The sequence below is a fragment of the Notamacropus eugenii genome, chromosome 1 (assembly GCF_028372415.1).
Source record: "Notamacropus eugenii isolate mMacEug1 chromosome 1, mMacEug1.pri_v2, whole genome shotgun sequence".
NCBI classification, from domain to species: domain Eukaryota; kingdom Metazoa; phylum Chordata; class Mammalia; order Diprotodontia; family Macropodidae; genus Notamacropus; species Notamacropus eugenii.
In genome coordinates this window covers 619,887,223-619,912,328 of record NC_092872.1, presented here as the reverse complement: position 1 = coordinate 619,912,328, position 25,106 = coordinate 619,887,223, and the positions used below count along the sequence as shown (strand labels likewise).

The following is a 25,106-nucleotide window of genomic DNA, read 5'->3' as shown; positions in this document are numbered from 1 at the left end:
CATTAAAAACACATCTTTTTTTTCATTTAAACTGCATATGGCAATATCTTCCGTACCTTGTCTGTGTGATGCAAATAATTTGAACCCACGTTATTTTTAACTCAGAGAGTTTTGATAAAACAGGACTGAAATATGGAGGAATGGGGAACTCATCAACTAACAGATGTTTTTAAGGACCTATATGGAAGATAGAAGCAAGGGACAGAGAATGAAAAATAAATATAAAATATATATAAATATGAAATAATGTAGAGAGACAAAATAAAATAAATGTAAAAATAAGAATAAATATAAAATTAAAATATATAAAATAAAGTAATATAAATATAAAATAATTCCATGACACTACATATTTTAAAAATCTGAGGCTGGTGAAGAATGCCAAGGAAATAAAAACAATAACAGGATTTTAAGTTGTGTCATGAATAAGAGGAAGATTAAAGATGTGAAAGAACCACTGCTGAGGTTGATGAGTATAATAGAATTCAGTATGTTATGTTAGCATGACCATCTCTACTCTGTTTTAAGCCTATGTTGTGAGATTAAGTAGTTGTTATGTAAGTCATTTCTCTGTAATAAGAAAAACACTTGTGTATAGTTTGGCAATGATGTGTGTGTATCCCCCAAATCTAGTAAATAACTACTAATGATGTGTGTGCTCCCCAAGTCTGCAAACAACTGATTAAACAGCTGCTAATGATATGTGTTACATACTCCAAATCTGGTAAACAATAAACACTTGGTAATAGCATTACCTTTGATTGGTAGTTTCCTTTTATCATAATTTCAGGTAATTGAACACCAACCAAAACTTCAAAAACCCAATGGAAGCCCCAGTCATCCATCTGATCACTAGAACTTACTCCTGGAGTCATCTGAACTCCATCTTTGTTGGAAACAGATGGCCTGCCACTGGGAAGAGAAAGAGCATGAGTACCCAGTAAAAGGCATGCTTACCATAATCTCTACAAATCAGAATAGTGGTATGTTACCTCTATGTCTACTCTTGATCCCATTCCCTCCCATCTTCTCCAGCAGATTTCTGTTACTGTCCCTCCTTCATTCCCTAATATTCATTCTGTCTCTTTCTACTGATTCCTTCCCTAATGTCTACAAATGTATCTGGGTCTCATCCCCTTAAAAAACCCTTAAAAAAGCCCTCTTATCATTCCCATAAGCCACCATCTAATATTTCTCCTCTCATAGCCAAGCTCCTTGAAAATCCTAGCTATACTCAGTTTGTCTACTTCCTCTCCTTTTACTGATTTCCAAACAGTCTACAATCTGGCTTCCAAACTCATCACTGAACAGGAAGTGTTCATTTCAAAGTTACCAGTGATCTAATGATTGCTTAATATAATGGCTTTTCCTCAGTTCTCATTTTTCTTGACCTCTGCAGTTTTTTACACCGATGATCACACTTCCCTCTTGAATAGTCTGTCTCATGGATTTGCTTGCTTTGCTCTCTTGGCTCTGCTTCTACCTGTCAGACCATGCCTTCTCAAGCTTCTTTATTGGATCATCATCTATATCATACCTCCTAACTATGGGTGTACTTTAAGGCTCTCTTCTGTCTCCATACTATCTTTCTTGGTGATCTCATCAGTTCCCCTATGGAGATGATTTCTGGATCTACATGTCCTAGTTTCTCCCAGACTCCAGGTCCATGTCAACAATTGCCTAGGACACTTTGAACTAGATGTACCACAGGTATTTTAAAAAACAACATGCTCAAAACCAAAGTCTGTCTTTCAAAATAAAAAGGACTCACTCCTTTCCCAAACTTATATATTAAGCAGACCACTATCATCCCAGTTACTCAGGCTCATAATCTGGTGTCATCCTTGATATTGCTCACCCCACATGTACAATCAGTTGCCAAACTTTATCATGTCTTCTTCCACATTAACTTTCCCTTAAGTCCCCTTCTTTCTACTTCATCTCTATTGTCCTAGTTCAGGTACCTATCACTTCTCATCTGAATTACTGTGATGGCCTCCTAATTAATCTTCCTGTCTTAAGTCTCTCCTTCTACTAGTCTTCCTAAAGTGCAGGAATGCTATCCTCCTGCTCAATAAACTCTAGTGGTTACCTTTATCTCTTGGATCAACCACAATCTTTTTTGGCACTTAATACTTTTCACTACCTGTCACCACTCAGTTTTCTAGCCTCATTACATAGTAGTTTTCCCTCCACCCCAACCAGCCTTCATGCATGCTATGGTTCAACCAAAAGCCAGTCCCTACTATTCCTCAGACACATGACAAGATGTGATGAGATTTAGCCATTGATTGTGTAGGCAGGGTGAGTGACAACAAAGATGACAGTAAGTTTGTGAGCCTAGGCAATTAGAAGGATGCTGATTTCCTTTAAAATTTGGAATAGGAGTGAGTTCTTTAGGGAAGATAAAAGTCAGTTTTGAAAGTGTTTCTTTTGAAATGGCTATGGGACATCCAGTTCACAATGTCCTAGGCAATCATTGATATGAACTTGGAACTTGAGAAAGAGGAACACTGGGATTTGACATAGAGATCTGGGAGTTATCTGCACAGAGATGTTAACTGAATCCTTAGCAGCTGGTAAGATTATTATTATAGAAGCAAAAGAGAAGAGAGCCTAGAACAGAGCCATCTGTATGCTTTTGTTCTAGATTCCTCTCCCTTTTCTCTTCTTGGCAATCCTAGAATGCATTCTCTCCTCCTCTCTGACTCTCTGAATCCCTGGTTTCCTTTAAGACTCAGTTTAAGCATCAGCTTTTGCATGAGTCTTTTGCTTACCACCCCCAGTTTCTAGTGCCTTCCCTTCTAAGGTTACCTTTTAGAGCTCTGTGATGTTTTATGTAAACCAGTATGGGTATATATCATCTCTCTGTGTTTGATAAAAAAAATAATCCTTACAGGAAGGGACTGTTTCTCTTTCATCTTCACCACCAGCATAGTACTTAGAACACTGTAAGTACTTAATAAATGCTTGTTGTTTATTTGGTAGTAAGTTTCCCACCTCCAGAAACTTTAAGCCTTGAGCTACATGCTTGGGAGTGGAAGAAGGGATTCCTGTTCGGGTTTCAGTGTAACTAGATGATGTCTGAAATTCTTTCCAATTTTAAAATTCTATGATCCCTTGACTGTAGTTTATAGACCTGATTTTGCAGATCACCAGATTAGATTGTCTTTCTAGATCCCTATCTGTTTTTCAGATGAATTCATCCCTTCAGTCCATTTTTAAGTAATTATTGAGTTGAGTACAAAGCCTTGCACTGGACACTAAAATTCTGTCAACTGATTTATTCTCCAATTGGAATAACCTTAATTCACTGAATTTAGGCCATTCCATTCCTGGGAAATCTGACCAAATTCTTTTAGGCATTAAGAAAAGGAAATTTGCCCTGGGAGCACAATCATCAGTGCTCTGAGTTTCTAGAAGAGTTGGCTCTTGATAAAATTATGATATTGGTAGTGTTTTAATCAAAATGCCACATCTCTCTGTTCTGCTTTCTTTTCTCACCTTTCAGCCATTCCTACCATCAAATCCCTAGTATTCTTACTGATGCTGAAAAATCACAAACCATCTATAATGTGTACTGCTAATGGATAACCCACCTAAGGAGAATTTGTACCTTTAAAGTAGAGTAAGGGTTAAAACAAAAAAGAAATGGATTTGTGATAGCATTCCTGATAGTATGGTACATCAGCACTGGCATCACGTATGCAGCAGAGGTCAAAGCGGGCCCACATCCTGCCTCGTCCTTTATCATTTGAGGATTCTCCAGTCTTTCGCAGTTACCGCTCAATGTGACCTCCTGAACCCCAGTGCAGGATGTCTTATTCTCCTCTTTGAAGCCCAAATGAAGAGCAATAGGGACTCTCTCAAGTGACTAGTTTTCTGATCCACAGTGACAGTGTTATTTGAATTTGGGAGAAAATATAGAGATAGCCTGTAGCATGTTAGGTGACAACTGGCAAAGTCTACCAAATTATCTCTCTCTAAAGTTGAACTATGTGTCACAACACATCAAGAATTGAAGAGTGCTAGCTGATTTGGACTATATGAAATGCCAGTATTTATGAAGTATCAGGTTCTAAAAATAAAGATCCTGAATATCTTTTATCAAAAATTATTTAAATTCTAGGTTTTGGGAAACTGGCTCTGTTAAGAAATAGCAAAACATTCAATACAGCACAGTGATTTTCTGGATGAAAATTAAATAATATAGATGAAATCGTGTGTAAGACTGCTTTGAAAAAAAAATGACATTTTTAATATGGATATCTAGCAGCTGCGTGAGAAGCTGACAGAATCAACCTTTTCCTGAAGTCCCAGGATAGCAGCAACTGATAACTGATAACTTCCAAGTTTTATACGATGTTTTGCATTGCACAGTCTGAAGGGAACTGAGTCCATGAATACAGAGCCAAATGTGTCAGCATCAACCAAGGCCAACATTCTTCAGAAAACCTCTCTTTACAAGGAAAAGGTGCCCTGTGCCATGTTTCCAAACAAATGCATGAGAACATAGGGAAAGTCATGTGTATCAGAAGCAGGGATGGGGTTAGAATTACTAATAGTATTTATCCTTTGCTGGTAGAATGCCAATGAAGCCCAAACTCTCCTGAGCTTATAAACTGGCTGGATGTTCCCAATCTCTGAACTAGTAATAATGGCAGCAGTATAGCCCGCTCTTGGGATCTCTTCATAATTGCATATGCCCTGTCTTAAACAGAATGATATTACATATTAATAAAAAACTAGATCACATTTATCCAGTGCTTTACAAACTTCTTCTTGAACCTTATATCTGGAGATCTTCCTCAAAACCCTACGAGCAAGCAGCACCATCCCTGTCTGATAGACACAGAACCTCAGATTATAAGAAGCTAATTAATTTCTCCAAAGTCACATAGTCATCAAATGTCTGAAATCAAAACTTGCATGCAAATGATGGACTTGGGAGGCTGCTTGGTGATAGGTGAAAAGATTAAGTGGAGTAGGAGTTAGACAGACCTGAGTTCAAGTCCTGTCTCAGACACGCAACTGGATGTGTGACTCTGGCAAGTTACTTAAACTATCTTCACTTCAGGTCTCCAATATATGAAATAAAAATATTATCACCTAATTCACAGAGTGAGAATCAAATGAAATAATACATATAAAGCACGTTGAAAACCTTACAGGGTTATACAAGTCTTTGCTATTACTCTTGTTATTTCAGGTACAGCTCTTTTCATGCACCAGTCCAATAAATTGATATCTTAAGAAGATTCTCCTCTCGCTACCACTACTCCCAAGAATTATCAAAATCAAAAATTGTTTTATGTAAGGGTAAGAACATTCTATATCAATAAGAAACTACTGGGTTATATGAAAAAATATTGGCCAAGCCAGTTGGTGATGCTAACACCCCAAAACTCCTGCCCCATCATTTCCTACCCTAACAACTCTTTTGCTAGAGAAAAGCTCATTCAATTTCTCCTCTAAATGTTTAGGATTTGGGAATGCCAAAGCAGCCATTTATACTCCCAAAGGAAGGGTTGTTCAAGCAACCCACTAATGATAAAAGTGTTCACCTTCAACTCTGCTGTTTTCTCCCAAAGCAGTTCAGCACTTCCAGCAATAATTTGACTGAGTGGTGGAATACCCAAGGAACACTGCTGTGACTGGCAAGAAGCCTGAAGTCCCAGGTCACTGTAAAAACAAGACTTATTTTCCCAAGATCTCTCCTTTTGTGTGTGTGGGGTGGGTGGCAAGGGGGGAGGAGGAAACCTTATATTCATAGGAATTCTGTCACTAGATGACCCTGAACAAGTCAATTCACAGGACTCAGTCACAGTTTTTTCCTTCATGAAATAGTAATAATAGTTACCGTATCTTCTATAAACAGTGAAGGGGAGGGAAGGGATGGTATAAACATTTTTAGAGTACCTACTATATGGCAGGAACTATGCTAATCACTGTTCACAGACATTATCTTATCTGAGTCTCACATCATACTCTGGGAGGTAAGTGTTATTATTAGCCCCGTTCTACATCTGAGGAAACTGAGGCAACCAGAAATTAGGTAATATGCCTAGGAGCACATAGGAAGTTTCTAAGGCAAAATATGAATTTGGTTCTTCCTGATATTAGGCCTGACACTCTAGCCACCATACCACCAGCTAAAGCATTGCATGCCATGAACTATTATTATTTAGAGCTCTTATTTTATTCTGAGTCACTACTCTTTACCAATAGTAACATGGGAGCAGGGGATGGGGGGAGCTCCTACTGATGCTATGGCTTGCTGTGTTCTAACTCTCCACCTTTGGTTTCTATGGGGTGAGTCTGCACATTAGCCATGGGAGTCAAGACCAAAGGGCCCCAGGAATAAGGTACCTGCGTCTCCAAGAGCTTGGAAGTCCCAAACGCCCCCTCCCAGGCAGCTCCATTCCTGTTAGCAGTCGTTAGATGCACATTCCTCGCTCAGTTGTACCCCAGGCACATTTCCAGCAAACGATGTGGCACACACAGGAATTCATCCGAGCCCTGCAAAAATCACTTAGCTTAATAACGCTGCCCTGATTTAATTTTAACTTTTCATAAAGCACAAGAGACTGGGAGGGTGTGCTTAGTGTTTTGTGTATTGCTGATGAGCCTGCGTTCACATCTGGCTCTTTCTCTCTCTCTCTTTTTAATACAACTTAGAAAAAGGAAGGGAGGGGTGGAAAGGAAAATAAAGTTGGCACAAGATCAAGAGGAGGGCACACCTGCAAAATGTGCAGCTTAACATTTTCTCTGCATGTCTAGAGGGGGTTGGGGCTACTGGTTCTCTCTGTGTGTTTAAGTGTGTGTTTTTGATGGACAGCAGAGACAGAGAAAGGAGAGACAGGAAGGAAGAGAGAGACAGAGAGAGAGAGAGAGAGAGAGAGAGAGAGAGAGAAAGCTTAAATATGTATTTAGATGGCAAGAACCACTGACCACTGGAGACTTGGGATCATGACGTTCATTAATAATAATATAAGCCTTGTTCATGAAATATGTCCCCACAGAGAAACAAACAGTACAGTGTACAGAAAGAGACAGGGAGTATTATCTTTTTCCTTTCCACATTCATGTAGCTTCTATTTGGATACAGAGCATTTAGGCTACATGTAACCAAAGAAAATAAGCAACTCTTCCCATAGCCTATATCCCTTACATGCCCAATAACAATGCCTATAAAGAACATTCTTTTTCATTAGGAACAACATAAAAATCGAGGCAACTATGGAGCTGCCATTTCTTCTACTTTTTGAGGTACCTGACAGCATGCCCCATTCTTTTCTCTAGGACCCTGGACCAAGAAGGTTGTTTCTCTCACTCTAAAATGGCTGTCTCTATACAAAGTCAATGCTGTCAACCAAGCCAAGAATGCATGAGAAAGGCAGGTTTGTGATCTGTTAGAGCCTTCTTTTATGGTGGCAAAGAAGTGGAAATTGAAAGGATGCCCCACAACTAAGGAATGGCTGAACAAATTGTGGTATATGAAGGTAATGGAATACTATTGTGCTATAAGAAATGATGAGGAGGCAGACTTCAGAAAAGCCTGGAAAGATTTACATGAACTGATGCTGAGTGAAGTGAACAGAACCAGGAGAACATTGTACACAGTAAGAGTAATATTGTGTGATAAGTCAACTTTGATAGACTTGGCTCTTCTCATCAATAAAATGATCTAAGACAATTCCAAAAACTTGTGACAGAAAATGCTAACCACATCCAGAAAAAGAACTATGGAGTCTGAATGCAGATTAAAGGATACTATTTTCATTTTTTTTCTTTCTTGTGGTTTTTCCCTTTTGTTCTGATTCTTATTTCACAATATGACTACTGTGGAAATATGTTTAATATGATTGTGTATGTATAACCTATATCAGATTACTTGTCTTCTTATAGAGCAGGGAAGTGAGGAGGGAGGGAGAAAAAATTTTGGAAGTCAAAATCTTATAAATGTGAATGTTGAAAATTATCTTTACATGTAATTGGAAAAAAAATACCATCAAGTGAGGAAAAAATAAAAAATATTGAGCCTGAAGAGGTCCCCTAATCCATTACAGTCCTCTCTCTAGCCAAAGATGACCTTAAAAGACTCTACTAAGATAAGAACCTTTCCTATCCCTAAGGACAACCAGAGAAATAAATTTCACAGTCTCTTTCAGGAGCTCCTTCCACTGCTTAACAACCCTCTCTCTCTCAGGAAATTATTCTTTCCAGTTCTGGTGAAGAGGACCTGGATATTTTAGTGGACAAGTTCAATATGAGTCAATAGTGCAACTCGGCAGCCAAAAAAGCTAATCTGAGTTTAGACTGAATTAATAGGAACACCGAGTCCTGAGCAAAGGGAGGAGACATACATTCTGGCCTCTGTCCCACTCATACCTCATTTGGAGGATTAGTGTTTAGTGCTGGGCATCACATTTTAGGAAAGACATTGATGAACTAATAGCATTTACATAGCTAATTAGAAAGAAATTATCTCATTTGATTCTCACAATAATCCTGGGAGGCAAGTGCTATAATTATCCCCATTTTACAGAAGAGGAGACTGAAGCTGAGAAAAGTTGTATGACTTGCCCAGGATGATATAGCTGGTAAGTATATGAAGTAGGATTTGAACTTGGGTCTGCCTGACTCCAATTCCAATGTACTATACACTTAACTGCCCAGAGAAGATCCAAACAATGACTGGGATGATGACTGGGTAAGCACTAGTTGAGTCATCTATAAATGTTTAGCTTGGAGGAAGTGTGATAGTATCTAACTTTTTGAAAAGCTATCATATGACGGTAAAGGAAGGGAAGAGAATAGGTATTCATATAACACCTACAATGTGCCACACTGGGGCAGCTAGGTGGTACAGTGAATAGAGCACCAGTGCAGGAGTCAGGAGGACCTGAGTTCAAATCTCACCTCAGACACTTGACACTCACTAGCTGGGTGATCTTGGGCAAGTCACTTAACCCCAATTGCCTTATCCTGGGACATCTCCAGTCATCCTGATGAATGTATGGTCACTGGATTCAGATGTCTCTGGAGAAGTGAGGCTGGTGACCTGCACAGCCCTCTCTCACTCAGTCAAGTGCAAGTCATGTCATTATTTCTCTGATGACATGGTCTTCTTTGGCAATGAAGAATAAACACACAATGTGCCACACCGTCTGTGCTGATATTATTATTATTTCATTTGATCGTCATAATCCCAATTCCAAGGTAGGTACTGTTATTATTCCCATTTTACAGATGAGGAAACTGAGGTAAAGTGATTAAGTAACTTGCCCAGAGTCATGCTGCTACTAAGTGTCTGAGGCTGCATTTGAACTCAGGTCTTCCTGACTTGAAAACCAGAGACTCCATCTAATGCTTCACCCAGCTTTCTATGGTGCCTACATAGAAGAGGGATTCAATTTGTTGTTCTTGGACTCCTAAGAGAAACAGGAGAAGTCACCAAAAAGCAGATTTTGGCTTGTGAGTTTAAAAAAGCCTTCCTAAGCCTAAGTAGAATGGGCTACCTTAGGATAGTCATTTCCCCAGTTTTGGAGGTCTTCAGCAGAGGGAAGATGACAACTTGTCAGGGATGCTGTCAAGAAGATTCTTATTTAGGTTCTGGTTGGATCAAGTGATCTCTAAAATTCTACCCTGTCCAACTATGAGATCCCAAATTCCTTTTTCTCCAACTACCACCCTTCTACTCTCCACCTCTACTACTGCTTACTCTAAGCATCTAGATTCTGTCTGTTAACTCCTGGCTCCACACCATTCAATCCATTTAGTATAACAAAGCTGGGCTAATGGCATTATCCCGACTGGAACTAACTAGTTAGGTACCCAGTAGGGTAGCTACACTACTCAGATTTTTGTTAGTCCTTTTGTTCTTGAAAAAGAAGTCAGGAAGTTAATGTCTTGATATTCAAGTGAATTGGATTTAAGTGAGGCAGGGCTGTGCAAAGTCATCAGCCTCACTCTAAAATGCCTCAATCATCAAGCCATGCCCCCATTCAAACATCATCAGTGGCTCCATTCCCCCAGCACCAAGATATAAAATTTAAACTCTGGCTTTTAGGTCTGCCCATAGTGAACTGTAACTCTCCCTATCCAACCTTATCTCTGACAATTCTCCAAACACATCCTGCATTACAGTCAAACTGTCTCCTTGCTGTCCTAGACACATAATATACTCACTATGTTTTGTGCTTGAGAGCTCTTAATCTTCACTTTTTTTACAGGAAAAGTGTCAAACACTAAACAAGGGGCCCATGGACTACATGTGGATCATAACACTTCCAAGTGCAGACAGCACCAGATTAAACTGTAACTGGGAAATACTTAACAAATAAAAATACAAACAAATATAGATAATATTATATTTAAAACTAAGTCAATATGTGGCTTGCAGGAATCCTTATGTATGGTTTAGTGGTCCCCATTCCTATTTGAGTTGGACACCACTACCCTAGACTGATCCACCTCTACTTCATGCTTCCTTTCTACTGGCTTTACTTGGTCTTCACTGACTCCTCCTTATTGCTCTCCAACCAGTTTTCCACATTACACTTCAATTAAGAAACCAAAAACAAGTTGTGCACTCTCATCTAAGAGCCCAACTTATGTTCAAAGGGAAGATTAGCTTGTCTTTGGCAAAGTTTACCCTAAAAGTTAAGGTCAGAGCCAGGAACTTTGTTAGGTGCTGAAGCCTTGCAAATAAACACCTAAGGTCTAACAGCCTAAAAGCATAAGGAATTAGATGCCAATGAAACATACACTCACATTTGAGGCAATAGCCTGGTACTAGAGGCAGGAGAAATTGACTCAGGTCCTAAAGTATAGGTCAGATTATGTCACCCTCCTATTTAATAAATCCCAGTGGCTTCCTATTAGTATAAGGACCATATATAAACTCTTGTATTTGGCATTTAAAGTTCTTTATAACCTGACTACTTTCTGCCTTTCCAACCTTCTTACATATGTACTTTCCTCCATGTATTCTATGCATGGCTATAATGGTCTACTTACTGTTACTCATACATAACACACCATATTCTATCGCTATGCTTTTGCTGACCTCAGTTTTAAGAATACTGTCTCCTGCCTCTTAGAATCCCTGGCTTCCATCAAGACTGAGTTCAAATGCCACCTGTAGCAGGAAGTTTCACATTCTCCGCAGTGGCTAGTGCTTTGCCCTCTAAGGTTACTTGACATCTGCTCTACACGTATCATATATATATACACACACATACTCTCTCCTCCATTAGAATGCAAGTTCCTTGAGGGTAGGTATTGTTTTTGTTGTCTTGTATCCCCCAAACTTGGCACAGTGCCTGACGTGTTGTAAGCACTTGGACTACAACCAAGGATCAATTACCCAGCAAAACTGAGCATAATATTTCAGGCAGGAAGAGGAGCATTCAATGAAATAAGGAATTTCCAGACCTTCCTGATGAAAAGGGCAGAGATCAATAGAAAATTTGGTTGTCAGATACAAGACTCAAGAGAGGCATAAAAAAGTAAGCAGGGAAAAAAATAAAAGAAAAAGGAAACCTCATTATTCAATATTGGCAAACTGTTTGCCTCCCTATATGGGAGAATGATACTTGTTAATCTTGAGAATTGTATATTTATTATGACATTTAAAAGGGATATACATAGACGGAGGGAGTGGGTATAAATTAACTGATGTGATAATAAAAAATGTAATTAAAAGATGTGAAGAGATTGTAATGGGAGAAGAGAAAAGGAGGAGGCAGAAAAAGGTAAATTACATCACAGGAAGGGGCAGAAGAATATATTATAGTAGAGAGAAAGAGGGGAGGGAGATGAGTATTGTTTCAGCTTTACTCTCATCAGATTTGGTTCAAGGAAGGCTCAACATATTCAGTTAAGTTTAGAAATCTAACTTGTGGTACAAGCAGGAGGAAGGGAAAAGGGAAAGAAAAGGGAGGAGGATTAAAAGGGAGGGGAGAAGTAGTAAGGGAAAAGGGAAATAAAAGGGGAGGGGGGCTGGTAGAAAGGAGGGAAGATTGAGAGAGGTAGTGGTCAAAAGTAAAACTCTTTTGAGGAGGGGAAGGGAGAAGGAAGAAATAAAAGCAGAGGTGAATAGAATGGAGAGAAAGACACAGACAGTAATCATAACTATGAATGTGAATGGGATGAACTGTCCCATAAAATGGAGGTGGATGGCAGAATGGATTAAAAACCATAATCCTACAATATGTTATTTACAAGAAACACGTTTGAAATAGAGGGATACACAGAGGGTAAAGGTGAAAGATTGGAGCAAAATATACAGTGCTTCAACTGATGTAAAAAAAAGCAGCAATAGCAATCCTAATCACAGACAAAGCAAAAGCAAAGATAGATCTAATCAAAAGAGATATGGAAGAAAACTATATCCTGCTAAAAAAAAAGGCACTATAGACAATGAAATGATACCATTACTGAACATATATGCACCAAATGGTATAGCATCCAAATTCTTAGAGGAGAAGTTAAGGGAATTATAGGAAGAAATAGACAGCAAAACTATACTAGTAGCGGACCCCCTCTCTGAACTTGATAAATCCAACCTCAAAATAAACAAGAAAGAAGTTACGGAGGTGAATACAAATCTGGATAAGGTAGATATGACAGATCTCTGGAGAAAACTGAATGGAGATAGAAAAGAATATACCTTTTTCTCAGTGATACATGGCACACACAAAAATTGACCATGTACTAGGGCATCAAAACCTCACAATCCAGTGCACAAAGGCAGAAATAGTCAGTGCATCGTTGTCAGATCATGATGTAATAAAGGGCCATAGAAAGATAGACCAAAAATTAATTGGAAACTAAATAATCTAATCCTACAGAATGAGTTAGTCAAACAACAGATTATAAAAACAGTCAATAACTTCATCCAAGAGAATGATAGTAATGAAACAACCTACCAAAACCTATGAGATGCAGCGAAAGCAGTTCTTAGGGGAAGTTTTATATCATTGACTGCTTACATGAATAAAATAGAGAAAGAGCAATGAATTGGTCCTGTAACTGAAAAACTAGAAAAAGAACAAATTGAAAATTCCCAATTAAATATCAAATTAGAAATACCAAAAACCAAAGGAGAGATTAATAAAATTGAAATTGAGAAAACTATTGAACGAATAAAATAAAACTAAGAGTTGGTTTTATGAAAAAAAAATAATAAAATTGATAAACCTTTGGTCAATTTGATTTAAAAAAAGAAAGAAGAAAACCAAATTACCAATATCAAAAATGAAAGGGTGAACTCACCTCCAATGAAGAGGAAATCAAAACAATAATTAGAAATTATTTTACCCAATTGTATGTCCATAAATTTTTGATTCTAAGTGAAACGGATAAATATTTTTTTCGGAGAAATATTCTATATTTTTAAAAATACTACTTCATTGGCTATGGCACCTTTTAGAAAAATGTAGATTCTTTTGTAATATCTTTTAATTAGGTATGCTTTTGTTTTTCCTTTGTCTGAGATAATGATCGTTAATCCTCCCTTTCTATTAACTTTAGCTGAAGCCTAATTGATGCCTTTATTTTGCCTCTGTGTGTGTCTTTGTGTTTCAAATGTGTCTTTTGTAAATGACACATTATTAAAATCTATTTCCTAATTGCTTCAACTATCTCTTTCCATTGATCTTATTCCTCCTTAAAAGTATTTGCCATTTGCCCTCCCTTCTATCACCCCCCCCACTCCACCCTCGCTTATCCCCTTCTCCCCTACTTTCCTGTAGTGTAAGAGATTTTCATAGCAAACCAAATATGCATGCTATTCCCTCCTTAAGCCATATATGATGAGAGTAAGGTTCACTTTTTCCCTCTCACCTACCTTCTCTTTCCTTTCACTGAAAAAGTTTTTTCTTGACTCTTTTATGTGATATAATTTGCCCCATTCTATGTCTCCCTTTTTTCTCTCAATATATTCCTCTCTCACCCCTTAATTTTATTTTTTTTAGATATCTTACTTTCCTATTCAACTCACCCTGTGCCCTCTGTCTATTTGGATATAATCCCTCCAACTACTCTAAGTACTGAGAAAAGTCTCAGGAGTTGTAAATATTATCTTTCTATATAGGATAAAAAAGTCTTTTATGATTTCTTTTTCCTGTTTACCTTTTCATGCTTCTCTTGATTCTTGTACTTGAAAATCAAATTTTCTATTCAGTTCTGGTCTTTTCATCAAGAATGCTTGAAAGTCCTCTATTTCATTGAATGGCCATTTTCCCCCTGAAGTATTATACTCAGTTTTGCTGGGTAGTTGATTCTTGGCTTTACTCCTTTGACTTCTGGAATATTATATTCCAAGACCTGCAATCCTTTAACGCAGATGCTGCTAGATCTTGTGTTATCCTGACTGTATTTCCACAATACTCAAATTGTCTCTTTATAGCTACTTGCAATATGTTCTCCTTGACCTGGGAGCTCTGGAATTTGGTTGCAATATTCCTAGGAGTTTTCCTTTTGTGATCTCTTTCAGGAGGCGATTGGTGGATTCTTTAAATATTTGTTTTACCCCATGGTTCTATAATATCAGGGCAGTTTTCCTTGATAATTTCCTGAAAGATGATATCTAGGCTCTTTTCTTTATCATGACTTTCAGGTAGTCCAGTCTCTCCTAGATCTGTTTTCCAGGTCAGTTGTTTTCTAATGAGATATTTCACATTGTCTGCTATTTTTTCATTCCTTTAGTTTTGTTTCATAATTTCTTGTTTTTTTTCTTAAAGTCATTAGCTTCTTTCTGCTCCATTCTAATCTTTGAGGACTTATTTTCTTCAGTGAGCTTTTGAATCTCCTTTTCTATCTAGCCAATTTGGTTTTTTCAGGCATTCTTCTCTTCACTGGTTTTTTGGATCTCTTTTGTCATTTAGGTAAGTTTATTTTTTACACTGTTATCTTCTTCAGCACTTTTGGGGTCTCCTTTAGCAAGCAGTTGACTTGTTTTTCATAATTTTCTTACATCACTCTCATTTCTCTTCCCAATTTTTGCTCTACTTCTCTTACTTGATTTTCAAAATCCTTTTTGAACTCTTCTATGGTCTGAAACCAATTCATATGTTTCTTGGAGGCTTTGGATGGAGGAGCTTTGACTTTGTTCCCTTCTGTTTTCATGTTTTGGTCTTCCTTGTCACCAAAGTAAGATACTATAGTCTGATTCTTATTTCAGTTTTTGCTCACTTCTCCAGCCATTTACTTGACTTTTGAGCTCTTTGTCAAGGTAGATCTCTGTTACGAGTGGGGGTGGGGTATATACCTGTCAGCTGTTTGATTCCCCCACAATCTGTGGACCTAGAGCTCCTGAAACAGTCACTGTCTGTGCCCCTGTTGCTCCTGTTGCTGCTGCTAGTCCCTCCACTCTTTTCCCCCTCTGCCACCCTGGGACTGGGGCCAAACCACTCCACTCTCCCACACTGGTCCCACACTGGTCTTCTTCCACTGGCCTTCCAATTTGTCCTCAGCATTTTGGGGTCCTGAAGTCTAGAAACTGCCACAAGTGCAAGAGATTCAGTCTCCCCAGAGCCTGCTCAGTCCTGTCTGTGTTGGTATGGCCCCCTGCATGGCATGATAGACACTTCTTAGAGACCTTCCAGGCTGTCTTGGGCTGAAGATTTGCTTTACTCTATCATTCTATGAGTTCTGCAGCTCGAGAATTTGTTTAGAGTCATCTTTACCCATATTTGACTGGGCTTAGGGGCAATGCTCTAGAAAGTGCATGCTATTACTCTACCATCTTGACTCTGCCCCCCAAATAAATTAATATTTTAAAAAATATAAATTGCCCAGATTAACAGAAAAAGAAATAAAATAAATAGCCCAATCTCAGAAAAAGAAATTGAACAAGCTATCAATGAACTCGCCAGAAAAATGTCTCCAAGGTCAGGTGGATTTACAAACAAATTCTATCAAACATTCAGAGAACAGTTAATTTCAATACTATATAGACTGTTTGAAAAAATTGGTTAAGGACTCCTACCAAATTCCTTTTAAGATACAACTATGGTTCTGATACCTAAGCTAGGAAGAGTGAAAACAGAGAAAAGAAGTTATAGATCAATGTCCGTAATGAACAGAGAAGTAAAAATTTTAAATAAGATATTAGGAAAAAGTTTGCAACAATGTATCATAAGAATAATACACTATGATCAGGTAGGATTTATACCAGGAATGGAGGCTTGGTTTAATATTAGGAAAACTCTCAGTAATATTGATCATATCAGCAACAAAACTAACAGAAACCATATGATTATCTGAATAGATGCAGAAAAAGTTTTTGACAAAATACAACACCCATTCCTATTGAAAGCACTGGTGAGCACAGGAATAAATGGAGCCTTTCTTAAAATAATAAGTAGTATCTACCTAAAACCATCAACAAGCATTATATGTAATGTGGATAGATGCATTTCCAATAAGATTGCGGGGAAACGAGGATGTCCATTATCACCACTGCTATTCAATATGAGACTAGAAATGTTAACTTTAGCAATAAGAGAAGAAAAAGAAATTGAAGGAATTAGAATAGGCAAAGAAGCAACTATGTTATAACTGTTTGCAGACAATATAATAATATACTTAGAGAATCCTAGAGAATCAAGTAAAAAACTGCTTGAAATAATAAACAACTTTGGCAAAGTTGCAGGATACAAAATAAACTCATATAAAAACAAACTCATACAAATCATCTGCATTTCTATATGTTACTAACAAACCCCAACAGCAAGAGATAGAAAGAGAAATCCCATTTAAAGTTACAGTAGATACTATAAAATATTTGGGAATCTACCTACCAAAACAAACCAGGGACTACATGAACACAATTACAAAACATCTTTTGCACAAATAAAGTCAGACCTAAATAATTGGAAAAACATCAGTTGCTCATGGGTAGGCTGAGCTAATATAATAAAAGTGACAAGTCTACCTAAATTAATTTACTTTATTCGGTGCCATACCATTCAAACTACCAGATAATTATTTTGTAGAACTAAAAAAAAATAACAGCAAAATTCATCTGAGAGAACAAAAGGTCCAGAATAACAAGGGAATTAATGAAAAGAAATGCTAGGGAAGGTAGCCTAGCCATACCAGATCTCAAATTGTATTATAAAGCAGCAATCATCAAAACCTCTTGGTACTGGATAAGAAATAGAGGAGTAGATCAGTAGAATAAGTTAGGTACACAAGACATAGTAGTCAATGACTACAGTAGTCTACTGTTGGACAAAACCAAGGACCCCAGCTTCTTGGACAAAAACTCACTGTTTGACAAAAACTGCTAGGAAAACTGGATAACAGTGTGATGAAAACTGGGCATAGACCAATGTCTGACACCGTACACAAGAAAAAGTCCAACTGGGTACATGATCTAGGTATAAAGGCTGATAATATGAACAAATTAAGGGAGCAAGAAATAGTTTATTCATCAGATTTATCGAGAAGGGAAAAATTTATGCCCAAACAAGAGATAGAGAACATGATAAAATGCAAAATGGATCATTTTGATTACATTAAATTGAAAAAGTTTTGCACAAACAAATTCAATGCATCCAAGATTAGGAGGGAAGCAGCAAACTGGGAAAGAATTTTTACAACCAGTATCTAAAGGCCTCATTTCTAAATATAGAGAACCAAGTCAAATTTATAAGACTACAAGTCATTCTCCAATTAACAAATGGTCAAAGGATATCAACAGGGAGTTTTCAGAGCAAGAAATTAAAGCTATTTATAGCCATATGAAAAAATGCTCTAAATCACCATTGATTAGAAAGATGCAATCAAAACAACTTTGAGGTAGCACACCACATTTATCAGATTGGCTAACATGACAAAAGAGGAAGATGACAAATACTGGAGAAGATGTGGGAGAGTTGGAACTCTAATTCTTTATTGGTGAATCTGTGAGCTGATCCAATCATTCTGGATAACAATTTGAAACTATGCCCAAAGGGCTACAAAAATGTGTATACCCTTTGATTCAGTAATATCGCTTCTAGGGCTGTATTCCAAAGAGATCATAAAAATGGGAAAAGGACCCACATGTATAAAAATATTTATAGCAACTCTTTTGTTGGTGGCCAAGAACTAGAAATTGAAGTGTAATGGTCATTTAAATGGGGAGATCTTTCCCATTCATTAATAGGTCCATGTGACCCGCTTAAGTCACACAGAAACCTGAGTCACATAAGTCTAAGTCACATGGAACAGGAAAGGGTGGAGAAGGAAGGGTGGAACAAGAACAGGCAGAGAGCTAGAGAAGAGTGGAGAGGAAGTTAATGAGAGAGCAGTCGGAGCTAGGAAGGATGCAGACAAGCAAGCTGCTGGCTAGCCTGAGTGAGAGAGCTTGTTGGTGACTTTGTTTAAGAGAGCCTGTATGTGATTTGTTTAATGGAGATCATTTGTGACTAACAGTGGGAATGCTTGGGGATTGTATTGTTACTGGGTATAGATCTTACTGTGATGGATTTGGCTTCCTGGTGTCTGAATAAATGTTTTGGTTCTGTCTTTTGGGTGGAAAGCCTTTTATTTCATAATTCAGAATTTCATGAGGATATTCATGGCCACTATAGGCACTGTGAATATCACATTGGTGCTATACAAGGGAATGCCATCAATTGGGGAATGGCTGAACAAGTTGTGGTATGTGAATGTAATGGAATACTATGGTGCTATAATAAATGATGAAAATTTTCACTGGCTCTCTCATGCCTGGAATTTTCTATCTCCTCATCTCCATTTCTTGACTTTCTCAGCTTCCTTCAAGTTTCAGCTGACATCCCACCTACAAGAACCTTTTTCCTAGCCCTCTTTATTCTACTGCCTTCCCTCTGTAGATTATATCCAATTTATCCTGTATACAAGTTTTATACATAGTTATTTGCATGATGTCTTCCCCATTAGTGAGTTCCTTGAGAAGAGAAAACCTTTTCTGTCTTTCTTTGTATCTCCAGAGTTTAGCACAGTTTCTGACACCTAGAAGGTGCTTAACAAATGCTTATTGATTGACACTCTGTAAAGATGAGGAAAATGACATGGTAGGAAAAACATATAGCAAGTCAAATAGGCAAGGTTAGTTTCGACCTACTGAAACAATTCTCAAGACTTAATTGGCACAGAGAACTGAAGTTCAAACCTTATTTTTATAGTTTATTGGTCATCTAAAACTTAAACAGCTTAGCCCAGGAGGTATCTAGGTAACTGAGACTTGACAGATATCGTCTATCTAGTGAGACTACTTGCCCTCAACCTCCTGGAAGTATATCCCAGAGGAATATGTCCCAGGGACAAGAAGAAAGGTGTGCAAATGCATCAACACTATATCATTGCTGATATCCTTTTCCATGCTATTGCAAAGCTTCCTTTTTGTTAGATGATGAGTCTACCTATCTCATTGCATTCCAATCCCCAGCATGAACCATCCAACTGTCCTGAACCAGGTCTGGCATGAAACACTTGTCATACCTATCAAAATTATATGTGAATGACCATGGATAGGAAGTCTCAAGAGAAAAACTAGCCTGGTCTATGCGGCTTAGTAGATATTGTGACTACTAAAAATAAAGTAAGGGAGGAGGAAGCAGGATCTCAGAAAGAGAGCTAGTCCTATGAAAAAAATGTTAAATAGCAAAGTTTTCCATTAATAGGCTAGGAGACCTCTTCACAACACCTTTCATCCTTTCTAAAAGGTTTTTCCCTTGCCTCAGATCCAGGGATAACCCCCACTTCCACAGAAACACTTGATTTCAGGAAAAACTTTCATAAATTCATTAATTCTAAGGTATAAATCAAATTACTGATAACATAAAATAATACAGGGGGTACTTGCAATTGAACAAGTGACAAAGCTTAAGTCAAAGGAATACATTTCTTATAGTGTAATTGCAACTATCAATAACTACGAATGGTGAAGCTGTCCCTCAAATCACACTAAGCAGTCAACCAATAAACATTTACCGTGGTAAGTGCTCGGGAAACAAAAAGAAGTAAAAATAGTTTCTACTCTTAAGTAGCTCACAGTCTAATGGGGGAGACATCATGTAAACAAATATATACAAAGTGAACTATATTTTGAATAAATAGAAAATAATTAAAAGAAAGGAAGCACTAGGATTAAGAAGGATTATGCAAGGCTTGCTGCGGAAACTGAGATGTTTGTTGGGGCTTAAAGGAAGCCAGGGAGGTGAGTATTCAGAGATGAGGAGGGAGAGCATTCCAAGCAGGGAGAACAGTCAGAGAAAATAGCCAGAGCTGAGAGATGGAATGTCCTTTTTGTTGGACAGTCAGGTGGCCAATGTCACTGGACTGGAGTACATATTAGGTAGTAAGGTTTAAGAAGACAAGAAAGATAGGAGGGGGCTAGATGATGAAGAGCTTTGAATGCCAGACAGAGCATCTTGTATTTGGCCCTGGAGTCAAAAGTTAACCATTGGAGTTTATTGGGTAGGAGAAAAATTTGATCAAACCACCTACTTTCCCTAAAATTAATCCTGATCAGAAGCAAGATCTCTGTTAAGAATAGGACATTAGTCTCATAAGTCAATCTTGTCATGATCATGAATTCTTTGGAAACCTCAGCAGTCTAGAGCGCACCAGCTTGGACAGAACCACCTGAATACCCCCCTGGTAAACTTGGTGTTGATGCCTTTTCATTCCGACATAGAACAAGGGCCATGTTATGTGATGTGGCTGTTGTCATGGTAACTGTAATCTTTTTTTTCCCCTACCCCATCACTAGCCTTGAAGAGCAGAATAAGCAGCCTTATTTAAATGCCTCTAGCAAATTCTGAGAGTGCTGTTAGGGAGAGTCCAGTCCCCTATTTTCTCATAAAAGAAAAGAGGTACCATCATCTCTCTGCTCTCATCTCTTTCTTGAACAGCTCCAGGATACCCTAGTTTCACACCTCTTAGGAGGCTCCAGACACAGACAGGGCCAAGCTTCTCCAAAGCAAGATGATTCATGAAAAATCATTTCAGAAAAGATTCAGTTGCCAGGATCCCACCCCTTCCAGCCCCTAGCAGAGCTGTTTGTTTTGTGAGTTGGTCTAGGATTCAAAATGGGGTTAAAGCATTCCATGTTGTTCCCTGACAACCAAGAGCACTGCATGGAATGGTAGGAGGGGCTTTTTGGCAGAACTCTCTGAAGACCAGCCCGAAGAATTCTCAGCCTAATCAGGGGTTGTCAGTCCCAATCGGTTTTAGCCCTTGGAGACCCAAGAGGGAAAAATGCAGCACAAGGTGATAACAAGATTTAGATGGAGTGGCTCTTAGAGGGACAAATGGGGAGGCTGGATATTTGGAAGGAGGCTTTGAAGCCAGCCCTTCCAAAGCTGGGGGGAAGGGGAATGGAGGAGGAGAGAGGGGCAGCAGGAACCTTCTGCATCTCATAGTTAAAGCCCCAAACCAGGTTCCCTTGAACATTTAGACACATATGCAATGGAAAGATATGCTAATGTCTCTCTTTATTTGTTTTTCTGTCTGCAAAAATGCCCACTTATCAGGGCTTAATGGCTTTTAGAAATAATGCTATTTTGGAACATTATCCAGGCTGCCAATTAGTCACCATAAGCTGCTGCTGTGACCTTTCTCTGTAGCTGGGTAGATGTTGTTTCTCATCAACAAAAGCTTTCCCTGATGGCCTCACTTGGTGTAGGAATTCCCTGACATAGTGTAAGAATGTGGGTAAAAAATCTGTTATTTAGTCACAAGACATAAAACATTACAACTAGAAGGGACCTTAGAGATAATCTAATCCAGTGGTCGCCAACCTTCGGGTCACAGAATGAGGCCACAAATAGGTAAATAAGCACCTTGGAGTCAGCAATGGACAGAATGTTGAATTCTCGGCCAAAGAAATTAAATTTGAATCGCAGCTCTCCTGCTTATGGGTTTAAGCATGTCTTACCTTCTCTGAGGAAATAAAATTAGAAGGTTAGACTATGAGATCCAGAGGTTTTTCATCATTTTGGTGCTACAGACCCCTTTGACAGTCTGGTGAAGCCTGTGTCTCCCTTCTCAGAATAATGTTTTTAAACTGATAATTTTTTTTAATTAATAGGATTGCTAAGGAAACCAATTACATTGAAATAAATTATAAAAGTATATTTTTAAAGTTGAAGACCCCAAATCTCTAACATCACTTACAGTTCAAAATCCATGGTCCTGAGAGTCTCTAAAGTTTGAATAAATAACATCTCACATATATGTATCATTATTATTAACTGAAATATACGTAGATAACTGGGTTTGGGGTTTGTTTTACTGTACCTGTGATTTCATTGTTCTAGAGGGTTCCCTCCTATGGAGGCGCATCCTCCAGTGGGAACCACACCTGCTCTGAATTTGATGGTGGTGGAAAGTTGCCTGAGGCAATACAAAGTTAAATGACTTGTCCAGGTTGGGAACAGCCAAAGCAGCAATCCAGACCTTCCTTACTAGGAGGTCAGCTCTAGCCCCAACACCATGCATACAGTTTTGTATAATAAAATAGAAATTCCAACCAGAAAATCTCCCTACAGACTTGCCCACCATTTACCAGGTACAGAGGCAGAAAGTGATCTATTAAGAAAAATATGGCCACCACACAGTGCCTCCATTAGGTTGCTTTAAAAAGATGACCTTGCATAGGAGTTAGTCAGACATTCAGTAGGTTCAAGGCAATTTTGATAGAGTAGAAACCACATTGAATGTGAATGTAGGATCCAAACTAAGGAGATGTTCACCTTTCTCTGACTGAGACAACCCCTTCTTACAGTAATTGTTTTTGATTGTTTAATCATTTCAGTTGTGCCCAACTCTTTGTGAGCCTGTTTGGAGTTTTCTTGACAAAAATACTGGAATGGTTTGCCATTTCCTCTTCCAGCTCATTTTACAGATGAGGAAACTGAGGCAAAGTGTTAAGTGACTTGCCCAGGGTCACATACCCGGTAGTGTCTGAGGTCAGATGAGTCTTCCTGACTTCAGGCCTAGCACTCTATCCACTGTGCCACCTAGCTGCCCCATAGTGATTTTACAGCTATAGATTCTTAGGAGAATCTCCTGTTCCTGTTGAAGTGCCACAAGGACCTATGCTAGAGAGAAATGGCCCTGCCTGAGCCCGGGGATTTAGAGTCAAACCTCTGATAAACAAACCTGAGGGAGGTCTTGACCCTGCCACAGCACAGATGTGTGAGGTTGTTTGCATATCTTATGTAAGGGGACCCAGACACATGTTGTTCCTTGAGGACATCTATCAGCAACATGAGGGAGAAGAACATTTTTGGCAGTCCCTTCACCCTGTTGGTGTATGGTCTAATTAACACCAATTAATCATCTTGATTAGGTGTGATACTGATCTGGAAGGAAGCCAAGAAGATGAATTCTTCCCCGATCAGGCTCTGGCAATTTGTAAAATTAACCAAAACATCAAACTATACTAGGACAGTCGAAACTAGAGTGAGGAAATCCAGGTTTTGTCCCAGGGTGTTTAAATTTAGAGGGAACTGGCAGCACTTGCAGTCCTTCGGCATTGTAGAAACAAGGGGATTTAACACCTTGTTATTAAGAGTAATTCACTGGAATACAAATCAACCAAAAAAAAAAAAAAAGAAATATAAATTAACCAGAAGGAAGCTAAAGTCAGTTCCTACCTTATCTTTCTCTTGCTACCCACCTCAGGTCTTATGTTAGTTTTCTGGGATATCTATCTTTTCTCCCACATGGTTTTCGTTGTTCAGCCATTCAGTCATGTCCAATTCTTTGTGATTCCATGGACCACAGCATGCCAGGACCTTCTATCCTCCATTGTTTCTCAAAGTCTGTCCAGGTTCCTCTTGCTTGTTTCCATGACACTCTCCAGGCATCTCACCATCTGCCATCCCCCTTTTCCTTTTTGCCTTCAGTCTTTCCCAATATCATGAGTTTCATCTTCTCATGTGGTCAAAGTATTTAAGCTTCAGCTTCAACATTTGACCGTCCAGTGAACAGCCTAAATTAATTTAAGTGTTGACTGAATTGATCTCTTTGCTGTCCAAGGGACTCTCAAAAGTCTTCTCCAGCACCATAATTCTAAAGCATCAGTTCTGCAGTGCTCCTCTTTCCTTGTGGTCCAACTCTCACAGTCATACATTACTACTGGAAAAGCCACAGCTTTGACTATACAGACCTTTGTCAGTAAGGTGATGTCTCTTTGTTTCAAGGTGATGTCCCCCACATGGTATCTCACCCCAACTAAGGACATACTTATTTCTATTCATCATAGAAGCAAAAAGTCATAGTTACTTAGCATCCTTGTTATGTTGGAGACTTATCACTGGACCTATTCCTCCTTAGAAATGTAGTATCTATGGGACAATTGGCAAGTCACTTATTTCTCAGAGCCTAGGCTTACCCATCTATAAAATGGGGATGATACTTTATTTCCTCACATGTTTTTTGTGAGGAAAGTTTTTGGAAAATCTTAAAGCACTACAACTAGGTCCTGATTAATGCAAATAATAAATTCAGTGAGATGATCAGAATTTTCAAATTTGCACCGCATATTTCCACTGGGCTGTCACCAATTATCACAGAGGAACTAGGCTAATCTCTTCACTATCATTTACATAGATCATTCTTATCCTTCCACCATAACTTTGCTCATGCTACCTCACCTACCTAGAATTTCCCCCTCCCTATACCTCATTTAAATTCTTCTCATCCTTCAAGGCCTTTTTATCTTTAAAGTCTTCTCTATGTGCCAGACAGCACTCAGTGACCTCTCTTTTCTCTAAACTCCAACATCTAGAGTTCATAATGTGTTCTCATTCAAGTCAGTTCTACAAACATTACTTTAATAGCAACAAAGTGGTTTCATTGATTCATGAATGTTAGGCTTTCTAGGCATGGGTGTGCTAGAGCCAGTTTGAACTGGCTCAGGACCCAATTGTAAAATTTTGCTATGTGAGCATTTACACCTCAAAAAATGGCAAACTGCAAATCAGATTTTGACATCATTTTGTTGATTTCTACACTTAAGAAAGTGATGAGGAACATCTTAATAATTCAGGTAAAACTTTAAAATGTTTCTGACTACTTTTTTCTCCAGAGAACTAGGTGTTCAACATTTAACA

At 38.4% G+C, this 25,106-nt stretch overlaps 1 protein-coding gene across 4 annotated transcripts in view; it reads right to left on the bottom strand.

Annotated features, from left to right (window-relative positions):
* The window catches only part of ZMAT4 (zinc finger matrin-type 4), a 756,701-nt gene that overhangs the window by 664,714 nt on the left and 66,881 nt on the right, over positions 1-25,106 (bottom strand). For 3 of the 4 annotated variants that reach the window (XM_072635103.1, XM_072635102.1, XM_072635104.1), the window contains one exon: positions 6,370-6,519. In XM_072635103.1, the coding sequence (XP_072491204.1) occupies positions 6,370-6,422 (53 nt within the window). In that variant the 5' untranslated portion in view covers positions 6,423-6,519. Of the gene's footprint in view, positions 1-6,369; positions 6,520-25,106 lie in introns of those variants that run through there. The other variant, XM_072635105.1, reaches the window with a different exon arrangement.